A 15,792-nucleotide genomic window follows, 5' to 3' on the forward strand; every position below is an offset into this window, starting at 1 on the left:
AGCTACTGATAAATCAGTGAGCTACTGATAAATCAGTGAGCTACTGATAAATCAGTGAGCTACTGATAAATCAGTGAGCTACTGATAAATCAGTGAGCTACTGATAAATCAGTGAGCTACTGATAAATCAGTGAGCTACTGATAAATCAGTGGGCTACTGATAAATCAGTGAGCTACTGATAAATCAGTGGGCTACTGATAAATCAGTGAGCTACTGATAAATCAGTGAGCCACTGATAAATCAGTGGGCTACTGATAAATCAGTGAGCTACTGATAAATCAGTGGGCTACTGATAAATCAGTGAGCTACTGATAAATCAGTGAGCTACTGATAAATCAGTGAGCTACTGATAAATCAGTGAGCTACTGATAAATCAGTGGGCTACTGATAAATCAGTGAGCTACTGATAAATCAGTGAGCCACTGATAAATCAGTGGGCTACTGATAAATCAGTGAGCTACTGATAAATCAGTGGGCTACTGATAAATCAGTGAGCTACTGATAAATCAGTGAGCTACTGATAAATCAGTGAGCTACTGATAAATCAGTGAGCTACTGATAAATCAGTGAGCTACTGATAAATCAGTGAGCTACTGATAAATCAGTGAGCTACTGATAAATCAGTGAGCTACTGATAAATCAGTGAGCTACTGATAAATCAGTGAGCTACTGATAAATCAGTGAGCTACTGATAAATCAGTGAGCTACTGATAAATCAGTGAGCTACTGATAAATCAGTGATCTACTGATAAATCAGTGGGCTACTGATAAATCAGTGGGCTACTGATAAATCAGTGAGCTACTGATAAATCAGTGAGCTACTGATAAATCAGTGAACTACTGATAAATCAGTGATCTACTGATAAATCAGTGAGCTACTGATAAATCAGTGAGCTACTGATAAATCAGTGGGCTACTGATAAATCAGTGAGCTACTGATAAATCAGTGAGCTACTGATAAATCAGTGAACTACTGATAAATCAGTGATCTACTGATAAATCAGTGAGCTACTGATAAATCAGTGAGCTACTGATAAATCAGTGGGCTACTGATAAATCAGTGAGCTACTGATAAATCAGTGAGCTACTGATAAATCAGTGAGCTACTGATAAATCAGTGAGCTACTGATAAATCAGTGAGCTACTGATAAATCAGTGAGCTACTGATAAATCAGTGAGCTACTGATAAATCAGTGAGCTACTGATAAATCAGTGAGCTACTGATAAATCAGTGAGCTACTGATAAATCAGTGAGCTACTGATAAATCAGTGAGCTACTGATAAATCAGTGAGCTACTGATAAATCAGTGAGCTACTGATAAATCAGTGAGCTACTGATAAATCAGTGAGCTACTGATAAATCAGTGAGCTACTGATAAATCAGTGAGCTACTGATAAATCAGTGAGCTACTGATAAATCAGTGAGCTACTGATAAATCAGTGAGCTACTGATAAATCAGTGAGCTACTGATAAATCAGTGAGCTACTGATAAATCAGTGAGCTACTGATAAATCAGTGAGCTACTGATAAATCAGTGAGCTACTGATAAATCAGTGAGCTACTGATAAATCAGTGAGCTACTGATAAATCAGTGAGCTACTGATAAATCAGTGAGCTACTGATAAATCAGTGAGCTACTGATAAATCAGTGAGCTACTGATAAATCAGTGAGCTACTGATAAATCAGTGAGCTACTGATAAATCAGTGAGCTACTGATAAATCAGTGAGCTACTGATAAATCAGTGAGCTACTGATAAATCAGTGAGCTACTGATAAATCAGTGAGCTACTGATAAATCAGTGAGCTACTGATAAATCAGTGAGCTACTGATAAATCAGTGAGCTACTGATAAATCAGTGAGCTACTGATAAATCAGTGAGCTACTGATAAATCAGTGAGCTACTGATAAATCAGTGAGCTACTGATAAATCAGTGAGCTACTGATAAATCAGTGAGCTACTGATAAATCAGTGAGCTACTGATAAATCAGTGAGCTACTGATAAATCAGTGAGCTACTGATAAATCAGTGAGCTACAGATAAATCAGTGAGCTACTGATAAATCAGTGAGCTACTGATAAATCAGTGAGCTACTGATAAATCAGTGAGCTACTGATAAATCAGTGAGCTACTGATAAATCAGTGAGCTACTGATAAATCAGTGAGCTACTGATAAATCTGAGTTGAACTATGATACATCAGTGAACTACTGATAAATCAGTCAGTACACAATCATTATATACGTGGGTCTTGTTACATAGCCATAAGCCATGTTTTATAAATTTGAGACTAACATCTTTGCCAGTTGGCATACTGTAACTACTCATTCGAGGATTTCTATCATCAAAATTTGATTCAATATTAAATTGCTTATATAATTTTTACTGAATCTTATAGGAAAAAATCGTAGTGTTAATACAGTATTATATAATATATATAGGTTCAATAAAAAAATTAGCTCAATACTTTTAAAAAATGACAAAAAAATTGTTATTACAACGACAGACTTGACCAAATTAAAAACAAAGCTTTTTAAAGTGGCGAATTTTTCGAATGTGCGATTATTTAGAAAAAAAAATTAATGTGCCCATATTTTCCTAATATCTAGTCATATGGCGGGTCCAACCATAAACGGTTTTGGTGTATGTCCCCTAAATGTACTAAATGTACTAAATGTACACTAACCTGATCCCACATAATGAGCAAATTATACATTTAACATTATAATACAATAATACCTTCGCTTCTAAGAGCTCTAAGATGACGCATTCATTAACCTCATCACATCTCCGCAAGCAACCCTTTTGCGCTGCACGCGTCTAGTTGTCTAATAATATAATATATAATAATCTAGTTGTCTAGTTGTCATGGTAACGGATGGAAGTAAGGACTGACGAAATATTTAAACCCACCTACCTCGTTCTCCAAAATCCCTCTTTTTCTGCAAAAACGACCATTCGTAACCTTTCACTATTGCTGTTTTACAAAAGGTTGTGAATGGAAAAAATTAGCACAGTTATTATTTTATTTGATATATTCCTTGAATGAGTGGTCATTATCAGTGATTGATCTTTGTATTTTGTAGTCAAGTATTTTCAATGATTTATACAGAATTGATAGTCTCTGTGTAGGCAGAACGGACATAAAGACGTTTTTAAGTCTATTTAAATTTACACAGAGACTATCAATTCTGTTTCTCTAATAGAGGAATATAGTTATTTTAATTTAAAGTATAATACTATAAACTACTTTAGACTTCTTTAATTATTAATGAGCCGTTGTGTATTGTCGTCTAATTTGATGTACTTTAGTTCTTTCAAAGTTTGGATTGAGGGTCTACTTGAAAATAGAACGCTAACTTCAACCGTCAAATTTAAAAGGAATTACTGCTGTCAGTGTATATACCTCACGCTTTAAAGGTTATATTAAAATAACAATCCCTCTTACAACGCACTCTGGACGCACTTCCTGTGCGTGCCGGCGTTGTGTGTGTTGTAACCACGCATTAATGTATGCTTATCTTTCACAGTTAGGTAAATATGGCCTCGAATCGGCTGTGGGTGGGCGGTTTCGACAGACCTATTGAAAAAGCTGAACTATGTGAGGTGTTCTCGGAGTTTGGTCCTATAACCGACGTGTGGGTGGCGTTCAACCCTCCCGGCTATGCTTTCATTGAGTTTGAGAAGGACGAGCAGGCACAGAAAGCCATGGTAGCAATGAACCAGACCATATGTCTGGGTTGTAAGATTACAGTTCAGACGTCTAAGAAGAGTGGGTATCAGGGCAAGCTGGAGTGGGATCAAGAAATGAAGGACAAGGTCAAGGGGTCCAGGTAAGGTGACATTCCGTTTAGCTAGCGTGCACTTCAGTAATAATTGTTAGAGCCGTTGTTTCCCAGTTGGATAAGGCATGGCTCCAGCTGAAAATCTTTGGGTTGGTTCAGCGTGGCGGGGGGGGGATGGGGGTATGTGAAGCCCCCTGGAAAATTTTGGAATTTTACTCTCCTAGACGTATTTCAATATCTCTCAAAACAGTCTCAGTAGAAGTCAGAATAATGTATATTACAATAGTTTATACAAAATTTGATAATTTTGGTGTAAACATTTTCAAATCTTTTGGTGCGCACCCACCTGCACCTACACGGTGGAGCCATGCCTGAGTAAGATATGATATTGATGAGCCTGGCACAACATCGTTTGATTGTTACTGTTGTAATCAATGTTGCATCAGGATTTACATCGGAAATATTGTCGACAAGATAAACGTTGGCCAACTAAACGGAGCATTTGAAGAATTTGGAAATATAGTGGACATATCCGTTAACAAGGAGGGGTTTGCGTTTGTAGAGTTTGAGCACGAAGGAGAGGCGTCGCGTGCAGTGGAGGAAACAAACGGTACAGAGATATTCGGGGGGTTCCTGGAGGTGGAGATAACGGCGCACAAAGGGAACCATCTGCCGGTGCACAAAAAATATTTGAAACAGAAACCTGGAGAACTACCGTCAGCAGACAAAGCCGAGCAAAGTGACAATCCTTTAACTAGGTAATAAGGAATTCTCTGAATTATAATAATAATATCTAGATGCATCATAAATCATAATCAAACAACAACAACAACAACAGCACATATTATTATAATAGTATATAATATTATAATATATAATATAGAACTAATGAAACAAAGTTCAAATGACAAGTTCAACTTCAAGTTTCATACTATAGCAATTAAACTATATAGCAATTAAACTAAAGCAATCGTCAGGAACTTAGATTAGATCTAAAAATATTATCTTAAGACAGTTTGCTCCTTCATAAACTTTAACAGCATAGCAACTGTGCATTATTAGGAATTTCCTTGAGTGCCTGCATTTTGAGACAAGCTCGGTTGATGGAGTTCAAATTTTTGATGATGATGAGCTTTTCTGTCAGGCACAAGTTGCACGTTCTCGCACCAAGCTTTTATGATTGGTATTTTGTTAATATTTGCCAGTCAATGGTGTATTTTATATTGCCTCTCTTGAGTCTCCATATGAGTTTGAATAACTATGTTCGTAGGCCTCGTTCTTGAAGCTTTGGCAATGATTTCACCAACGCTGCGCTTTTTGAAAACGTTTTCAGTCAGGCCTATGTGTGAATATGAGGCTCCGTCTTCCGGTATTACATTGGCCTGGATCAATTGATCTGATCTGACATTTTCCCGGCACTGCATGAATGGACAATTCGTCTTGTTTCTACAGTTGCAAGTTGCGGAATCTTGGTCAGTGGAGTCACCTTGTTATAATTTGAGAACCTTTTGGTTGTAGCCGGCCAACGTTGTGCATACAACAGTAGCTTAATTTTACCGTGTTTCTGTTGATGACCTTGTGGAGGTGGTGGTGCTTTGGGAAATACTTGTCTAGGATGTTGAAGAACTTCTTCCCAATATTAGTTTCCACATTTGAGGTTAAAGGTGGATTAAATCATGGTACATCTCTTTTTATACCCACAATACATCTCTTTCTTTTTCGACGAGTCTGCTCTCAAATGCAAACATAGTGGTTTTGCTGAAATTCCTAATAATCCACTGTTGCTGAGTTTATGAAGGAGCAAACTGTCTTAAGAGAATATTTTAGATCTAATTTAAGTTCCTACGATTGCTTTAGTTTAATTAAACTGAAACTTGAAGTGGAACTTGCCATTTGAACTTTGTTTCATTTGCTATTTACTTTGCTCCTTGACATCAAGTTGAACGCTGTAGTGCCGATAAAGGAAATAAGACCATATTATAGTATTATAATATTATTATGTCATATTATTTTAATATGGATAAAGCTTATCAGATTTTCAGTTAGACTTTTTCCAGGCTTTTCCTTGGAAACCTCAACCGGGAAGTGACCAAAGATGAGATGAATACAGTGTTCGAGGACTTCGGAAAAATCAAAGAAATATGGGTGCCTTATACTTTCAAAGGGTTAGTATAGGCTAATATAAGAGCCTTACTGTTGCTGTAAAGATGTCCAGTCCCTTCCTTTGCATAGGTTAAACCCGTGCACCTCCTCACACCGCATGGAGGTTCGGCGAGGTTTTCGTGGGGCTGCTTGCTATATATATATATATATAGCAAGCAGCCCCCATAGTTATATATATGAACACGTTCATTGAATATCAAATGATGGAGTGGTTCGCTGTTTATTAGTTTCATGATTGAAATACTGATAGTTGGATAATATCCGGTTGGAAGAGACAAGGACAAATGAAACAAGAAGTTAGGAATGTAGGCAAATTTTCGGCGTCAACGCCATCTTCAGGCTGCGAGAAACTTGAGGGAACTCAGAGTGCAAGAAACTTAAGGGATTTCTTTTACAACATATTCAGATACAAATTTAAACAAATAGCACACGACCCTCATGTTCGGTAGATATTATGTACTTGAACAGAGTGTAAAACGTGTGTACATCACCATTTTATGTAATACTAGAAAACCCGTGGTCACAGGCCACAGGGAGGAACCTAATAGTATTCTTTGGGAGTCAGTTTTAATCGTGTCAAAAAGTATTCATCGCCACCGAAGATACAGCCAAATAAAATGTAGCTCGCACCGAACACAACGTATTTACCACAAAACCGATCAAAATTACGTTAAAACAATCATTGCACATGCGTGTAACAATCCTCGTTACTATGGTTACTCTGCAAACTTTTGCTTTTTACGTAATTTGCACGTGGGCGGTCGTACAGTGTACGTACAAACATTGTACAAAAAGAATTTTCTGAATTATAGTAGAGATAATGTAATACCATTTGATGTAACCTGTATTCAGTGTGTGTAATTTTAATTTAGCATTTTAACCAGTTAAAGTATAGAACCAGTTTAAGTATATATAGAACCAGAACTATAATTGTATACTATTACTAACATTTGTACCAATTTTAGCCTGAAGGCTGAAGATGGCGTTGACGTTGAAAATTTGCCTACATTCCTAACTTCCTGTTTCATTTTTCCTTGTCTCTTCCAACATAATATATATAATGTATAATATATAGGATACAAGGATACAAAAGTGATAATTGCTTTATTAAGTATATATAATATAATAATATATCAATTATATAGGGTGTCCCAAAAACGCAGTGATGAGTGTCAATGACTCTATATTTGAAAACGTAATTCCTTATTTTATCAATTAGTTACAATTCTCATATTTTTCAAATCTTTTTTTTCGAGGTAGACACTTCTGCAGGTAGTTGTGAGTTGTTCTTGTGATTTTCTATCGGTGTGCAAAATTTTAAGACCACATCTCAAAATACTTTCAACACTACTATGTAACAAATAATTTGAGATCATGAATAAGATGTTGTAACATTGAAACGTTGAGTAAATTCCTTCCCTGATAAGAGCATTTTTCCTTGTCGCATCAAACGGGATCAATAAAAATTTACACAAGAATACATCACATCTCAAAAGCTGGATGTTTGGTGATCATAATATTTCTATTTTGGCCAAATCAGGTGTCTGATATTGGAGACGAGGAAGATTTTGACTCCTAGAAGGGGTTTTTAAAAACCCCATTTTTGCCATTGTTAGGGTTTTTCGGCCAAAAGCCCATAACATCCAATCACAATTGAAATGTAAGGAAGTGTTAATTGGGTAAAAATACTCTTATTTATTCATTTATAACAGATTGCTGCAACAAAACTGATTGATCAGGTACATCATTACCTACATACATACAGACTACAGAGTAAAGCTATACTAATACATCATACAGACTACAGAGTAAAGCTATACTAGTACATCATACAGACTACAGAGTAAAGCTATACTAGTACATCATACAGACTACAGAGTAAAGCTATACTAATACATCATACAGACTACAGAGTAAAGCTATACTAGTACATCATACAGACTACAGAGTAAAGCTATACTAATACATCATACAGACTACAGAGTAAAGCTATACTAGTACATCATACAGACTACAGAGTAAAGCTATACTAGTACATCATACAGACTACAGAGTAAAGCTATACTAGTACATCATACAGACTACAGAGTAAAGCTATACTAGTACATCATACAGACTACAGAGTAAAGCTATACTAATACATCATACAGACTACAGAGTAAAGCTATACTAGTACATCATACAGACTACAGAGTAAAGCTATACTAGTACATCATACAGACTACAGAGTAAAGCTATACTAGTACATCATACAGACTACAGAGTAAAGCTAAACTAGTACATCATACAGACTACAGAGTAAAGCTATACTAGTACATCATACAGACTACAGAGTAAAGCTATACTAGTACATCATACAGACTACAGAGTAAAGCTATACTAGTACATCATACAGACTACAGAGTAAAGCTATACTAATATTATACTAGTACATCATACAGACTACAGAGTAAAGCTATACTAGTACATCATACAGACTACAGAGTAAAGCTATACTAGTACATCATACAGACTACAGAGTAAAGCTATACTAGTACATCATACAGACTACAGAGTAAAGCTATACTAGTACATCATACAGACTACAGAGTAAAGCTATACTAATACATCATACAGACTACAGAGTAAAGCTATACTAGTACATCATACAGACTACAGAGTAAAGCTATACTAGTACATCATACAGACTACAGAGTAAAGCTATACTAGTACATCATACAGACTACAGAGTAAAGCTATACTAGTACATCATACAGACTACAGAGTAAAGCTATACTAATATTATACTAGTACATCATACAGACTACAGAGTAAAGCTATACTAGTACATCATACAGACTACAGAGTAAAGCTATACTAGTACATCATACAGACTACAGAGTAAAGCTATACTAGTACATCATACAGACTACAGAGTAAAGCTATACTAGTACATCATACAGACTACAGAGTAAAGCTATACTAGTACATCATACAGACTACAGAGTAAAGCTATACTAATATTATACTAGTACATCATACAGACTACAGAGTAAAGCTATACTAATATTATACTAGGTACATCATACAGACTACAGAGTAAAGCTAAACTAATATTATACTAGTACATCATACAGACTACAGAGTAAAGCTATACTAATATTATACTAGTACATCATACAGACTACAGAGTAAAGCTATACTAATATTATAACTAGTACATCATACAGACTACAGAGTATAAGCTATACTAATATTACTAGTACATCATACAGACTACAGAGAAAGCTATACTAATATTATACTAGTCATCATACAGACTACAGAGTAAAGCTATACTAATATTATACTAGTACATCATACAGACTACAGAGAAAAGCTATACTAGTATTATACTAGTACATCATACAGACTACAGAGTAAAGCTATACTAATATTATACTAGTACAACATACAGACTACAGAGTAAAGCTATACTAATATTATACTAGTACATCATACAGACTACAGAGTAAAGCTATACTAATATTATACTAGTACATCATACAGACTACAGAGTAAAGCTAAACTAATATTATACTATTACATCATACAGACTACAGAGTAAAGCTATACTAATATTATAACTAATACATCATACAGACTACAGAGTAAAGCTATACTAATATTATACTAGTACATCATACAGACTACAGAGTAAAGCTATACTAATATTATACTAATACATCATACAGACTACAGAGTAAAGCTAAACTAATATTATACTAATACATCATACAGACTACAGAGTAAAGCTATACTAGTACATCATACAGACTACAGAGTAAAGCTATACTAGTACATCATACAGACTACAGAGTAAAGCTAAACTAATATTATACTAGTACATCATACAGACTACAGAGTAAAGCTATACTAATATTATACTAGTACATCATAAGACTACAGAGTAAAGCTTATACTAATATTATACTAGTACATCATACAGACTACAGAGTAAAGCTAAACTAATATTATACAAGTACATCATACAGACTACAGAGTAAAGCTATACTAATATTATACTAGTACATCATACAGACTACAGAGTAAAGCTATACTAATTTATACTAGTACATCATACAGACTACAGAGTAAAGCTATACTAATATTATACTATTACATCATACAGACTACAGAGTAAACTATACTAGTAAAACAACAGACACGAGAAAGCAAAAACAATTTTATACTATACACATACAACTACAGAGTAAAGCTAACAATAAATACAGTACATCATACAGACACAAAAAGCTAAACAATATATACTATACTCAACAACACAATAAAGCATACAAAATTTTATAACTAATACATCAACAGACACAATAAAGCTATACAATATTAAATACATCATACAGACACAAGAAACTAAACTAATATTAACTAGACATCAACATAAACAGAGAAAAAGCTATACAAAATATATAACAGACCATACAACTACAATAAAGCTAAAACTAAAATACAGTACATATACAGACTACAGGTAAAGCAACTAATATTAAAACAATACATCATACAATACAGAGAAAAAGCTTACAAATTTTTAAACAGTACACATACAGACTACAGAGTAAAGCTATACTAATTTTAACTATACATCTACAACTACAAAAAAAGCATACAAATTTTATAACTAATACATCATACAGACTACAGTGTAAAGCTATACTAATATTATACTAGTACAGTCATACAGACTACAGAGTAAAGCTAAACTAATATTATAACTAATACATCATACAGACTACAGAGTAAAGCTATACTAATATTATAACTAGTACATCATACAGACTACAGAGTAAAGCTATACTAATATTATACTAGTACATCATACAGACTACAGAGTAAAGCTATACTAATATTATAACTAATACATCATACAGACTACAGAGTAAAGCTATACTAATATTATAACTTATACATCATACAGACTACAGAGTAAAGCTCTACTAATATTATACAAGTACAATCATACAGACTACAGAGAAAGCTTATACTATTATTATAGACTAATACTCATACAGACTACAGAGTAAAGCTAAACTAATATTATACTATTACATCATACAGACTACAGAGTAAAGCAAATCTAAATTATACTAGTACATCATACAGACTACAGAGGTATAGCTATACTAATATTATAACTAGTACATCATACAGACTACAGAGTAAAGCTATACTAGTACATCATACAGTACAGAGTAAAAGCTATACTAGGTACATCATACAGACTACAGAGTAAAGCTATACTAGTACATTCATACAGACTACAGAGTAAAGCTAAACTAATATTATACTAGTACATCATACAGACTACAGAGTAAAGCTAAACTAATATTATAACTAATACATCATACAGACTACAGAGTAAAGCTAAACTAATATTATACTAGTACATCATACAGACTACAGAGTAAAGCTAAACTAATATTATACTAGTACATCATACAGACTACAGAGTAAAGCTAAACTAATATTATACTAGTACATCATACAGACTACAGAGTAAAGCTATACTAATATATACAAGTACATCATACAGACTACAGAGTAAAGCTATACTAATATTATACTAGTACATCATACAGACTACAGAGTAAAGCTATACTAATATTATACTAATACAGTCATACAGACTACAGAGTAAAGCTATACTAATATTATACTAGTACATCATACAGACTACAGAGTAAAGCTATACTAAATTTATACTAGTACATCATACAGACTACAGAGTAAAGCTATACTAATATTATACTAGTACATCATACAGACTACAGAGTAAAGCTATACTAATATTATACTAGTACATCATACAGACTACAGAGTAAAGCTAAACTAATATTATACTAGTACATCATACAGACTACAGAGTAAAGCTATACTAATATTATACTAGTACATCATACAGACTACAGAGTAAAGCTAACTAATATTATACTAGTACATCATACAGACTACAGAGTAAAGCTATACTAATATTATACTAGTACATCATACAGACTACAGAGTAAAGCTAAACTAATATTATACTAGTACATCATACATCATACAGAGTAAAGCTATACTAATATTATAACTAGTACATCATACAGACTACAGAGTAAAGCTATACTAATATTATACTAGTACATCATACAGACTACAGAGTAAAGCTATACTAATATTATACTAGTACATCATACAGACTACAGAGTAAAGCTATACTAATATTATAACTAATACATCATACAGACTACAGAGGAAAAGCTATACTAATATTATACTAGTACTCATACAGACTACAGAGTAAAGCTAAACTAATATTATACTAGTACATCATACAGACTACAGAGTAAAGCTATACTAATATTATACTAGTACATCATACAGACTACAGAGTAAAGCTAAACTAATATTATACTAGTACATCATACAGACTACAGAGTAAAGCTAAACTAGTACATCATACAGACTACAGAGTAAAGCTATACTAATATTATACTAGTACATCATACAGACTACAGAGTAAAGCTATACTAATATTATACTATACATCATACAGACTACAGAGTAAAGCTAAACTAATATTATAACTAGTACATCATACAGACTACAGAGTAAAGCTAAACTAATATTATAACTAGTACATCATACAGACTACAGAGTAAAGCTAAACTAATATTATAACTAGTACATCATACAGACTACAGAGTAAAGCTATACTAATATTATACCTAATACATCATACAGACTACAGAGTAAGCTAAACTAATATTATACTAGTACATCATACAGACTACAGAGTAAGCTATACTAATATTATACTAGTACATCATACCGACTACAGAGTAAAGCTATACTAATATTATACTAGTACATCATACAGACTACAGAGTAAAGCTAAACTAATATTATAACTAGTACATCATACAGACTACAGAGTAAAGCTAAACTAATATTATAACTAGTACATCATACAGACTACAGAGTAAAGCTATACTAATATTATACTAGTACATCATACAGACTACAGAGTAAAGCTATACTAATATTATAACTAATACATCATACAGACTACAGAGTAAAGCTATACTAATATTATACTAGTACATCATACAGACTACAGAGTAAAGCTATACTAATATTATAACTAGTACATCATACAGACTACAGAGTAAAGCTATACTAATATTATACTAGTACATCATACAGACTACAGAGTAAAGCTATACTAGTACATCATACAGACTACAGAGTAAAGCTAACTAGTACATCATACAGACTACAGAGTAAAGCTATACTAATATTATACTAGTACATCATACAGACTACAGAGTAAAGCTATACTAATATTATACTAATACATCATACAGACTACAGAGTAAAAGCTAAACTAATATTATACTAGTACATCATACAGACTACAGAGTAAAGCTATACTAATATTTACTAGTACACTACGACTACAGAGTAAACTAAACTATACACATCAACACAGAGTAAGCTATCAAATAAACTAGTACATCAACAGACTACGAGTAAACTATACAAATAATACTATACATCAACAACTACAAGAAAACTAACTAATTTTAAAACTATACATCATCAGACACAGAGAAAGCAAAACTAATATTAAAACTATAATCATACAGACTACGAGAAAACTAAACTAATATTATAACTAGTACATCATACAGACTACAATAAAGCAACTAATATTATACTAATACATCATACGACACAAGAAACTAAACTAATATTATACTAGTACATCTACAGATACAAGTAAAGCTATACAAAATTTTATCAGTACATCAACAGACTACAGAGTAAAGCTATACAAATTATACATACATCATACAGACAAAAAGGTAACTAAACAAATTAAACTAGTAAAATCATACAGACTACGAAAAAAGCAAAACTAATATTATAACTATACATCATACAGACTACAGAGTAAAGCTATACTAATATTATACTAGGTACATCATACAGACTACAGAGTAAAGCTATACTAATATTATAACTAATACATCATACAGACTACAGGAGTAAAGCTATACTAATATTATACTAGTACATCATACAGACTACAGAGTAAAGCTATACGAATATTAATAACTAGTACAGTCATACAGACTACAGAGTAAAGCTATACTAATATTATACGAAGTACATCATACAGACTACAGAGTAAAGGGCTATACTAGTACATCATACAGACTACAGAGTAAAGCTATACTAGTACATCATACAGACTACAGAGTAAAGCTATACTAATATTACTAGTACATCATACAGACTTACAGAGTAAAGCTATACTAATATTATAACTAATACATCATACAGACTACAGAGTAAAGCTAAACTAATATTATACTAGTACATCATACAGACTACAGAGTAGAAGCTAACTAATATTATACTAGTACATCATACAGACTACAGAGTAAAGCTAAACTAATATTATAACTAGTACATCATACAGACTACAGAGTAAAGCTAAACTAATATTATAACTAATACATCATACAGACTACAGAGTAAAGCTAAACTAATTTATACTAGTACATCATACATCATACAGAGTAAAGCTATAACTAATATTATACTAGTACATCATACAGACTACAGAGAAAGAGCTATACTAATATTATACTAGGTACATCATTACGAACTACAGAGTAAAGCTATACTAATATTAACTAATACATCATACAGACTACAGAGTAAAGCTATACTAATATTATACTAGTACATCATACAGACTACAGAGTAAAGCTATACTAATATTATAACTAGTACATCATACATCATACAGACTACAGAGTAAAGCTATACTAATATATACTAGTACATCATACAGACTACAGAGTAAAGCTATACTAATATTATACTAGTACATCATACAGACTACAGAGTAAAGCTAAACTAATTTATAACTAGTACAGTCATACAGACTACAGAGTAAAGCTATACTAATATTATATCTAGTACATCATACAGACTGATACAGAGTAAAGCTAAACTAATATTATACTAGTACATCATACAGACTACAGAGTAAAGCTAAACTAATATTATACTAGTACATCATACAGACTACAGAGTAAAGCTATACTAGTATTATACTAGTACATCATACAGACTACAGAGTAAAGCTAAACTAATATTATAACTAGTACATCATACATCATACAGAGTAAAGCTAAACTAATATTATACTAGTACATCATACAGACTACAGAGTAAAGCTATACTAATATTATACTAATACATCATACAGACTACAGAGTAAAGCTATACTAGTACATCATACAGAGTAAAGCTAAACTAATATTATGACTAGTACATCATACAGACTACAGAGTAAAGCTATACTAATATTATACTAGTACATCATACAGACTACAGATAAAGCTAAACTAATATTATAACTAGTACATCATACATCATACAGAGTAAGAGCGATACTAATATTATAACTAATACATCATACAGACTACAGAGTAAAAGCTATACTAATATTATACTAGTACATCATACAGACTACAGAGTAAAGCTATACTAATATTATACTAGTACATCATACAGACTACAGAGTAAAGCTATACAAATATTATACTAGTACATCATACAGACTACAGAGTAAAGCTATACTAATATTATACTAGTACATCATACAGACTACAGAGTAAAGCTAAACTAATATTATACTAGTACATCATACAGACTACAGAGTAAAGCTATACTAATATTAATACTAGTACATCATACAGACTACAGAGTAAAGCGATACTAATATTATACTAGTACATCATACAG

General features: G+C 32.6%; 1 protein-coding gene across 1 annotated transcript in view; it reads left to right on the forward strand.

Moving 5' to 3' along the window:
• The first annotated feature begins 3,535 nt into the window (after positions 1-3,535).
• LOC134822558 (RNA-binding protein lark-like) overlaps positions 3,536-15,792 on the forward strand; it is a 33,394-nt gene continuing 21,137 nt past the window's right edge. Inside the window, exons 1-3 of the mRNA XM_063833669.1 lie at positions 3,536-3,834; positions 4,233-4,544; positions 5,844-5,951. Of these exons, the coding sequence (XP_063689739.1) occupies positions 3,542-3,834; positions 4,233-4,544; positions 5,844-5,951 (713 nt within the window). The 5' untranslated portion in view covers positions 3,536-3,541. The remainder of the gene's footprint in view (positions 3,835-4,232; positions 4,545-5,843; positions 5,952-15,792) is intronic.

The sequence above is a fragment of the Bolinopsis microptera genome, chromosome 11 (assembly GCF_026151205.1).
Source record: "Bolinopsis microptera isolate Bmic1 chromosome 11, MBARI_Bmic_1.0, whole genome shotgun sequence".
NCBI classification, from domain to species: Eukaryota; Metazoa; Ctenophora; class Tentaculata; order Lobata; family Bolinopsidae; genus Bolinopsis; species Bolinopsis microptera.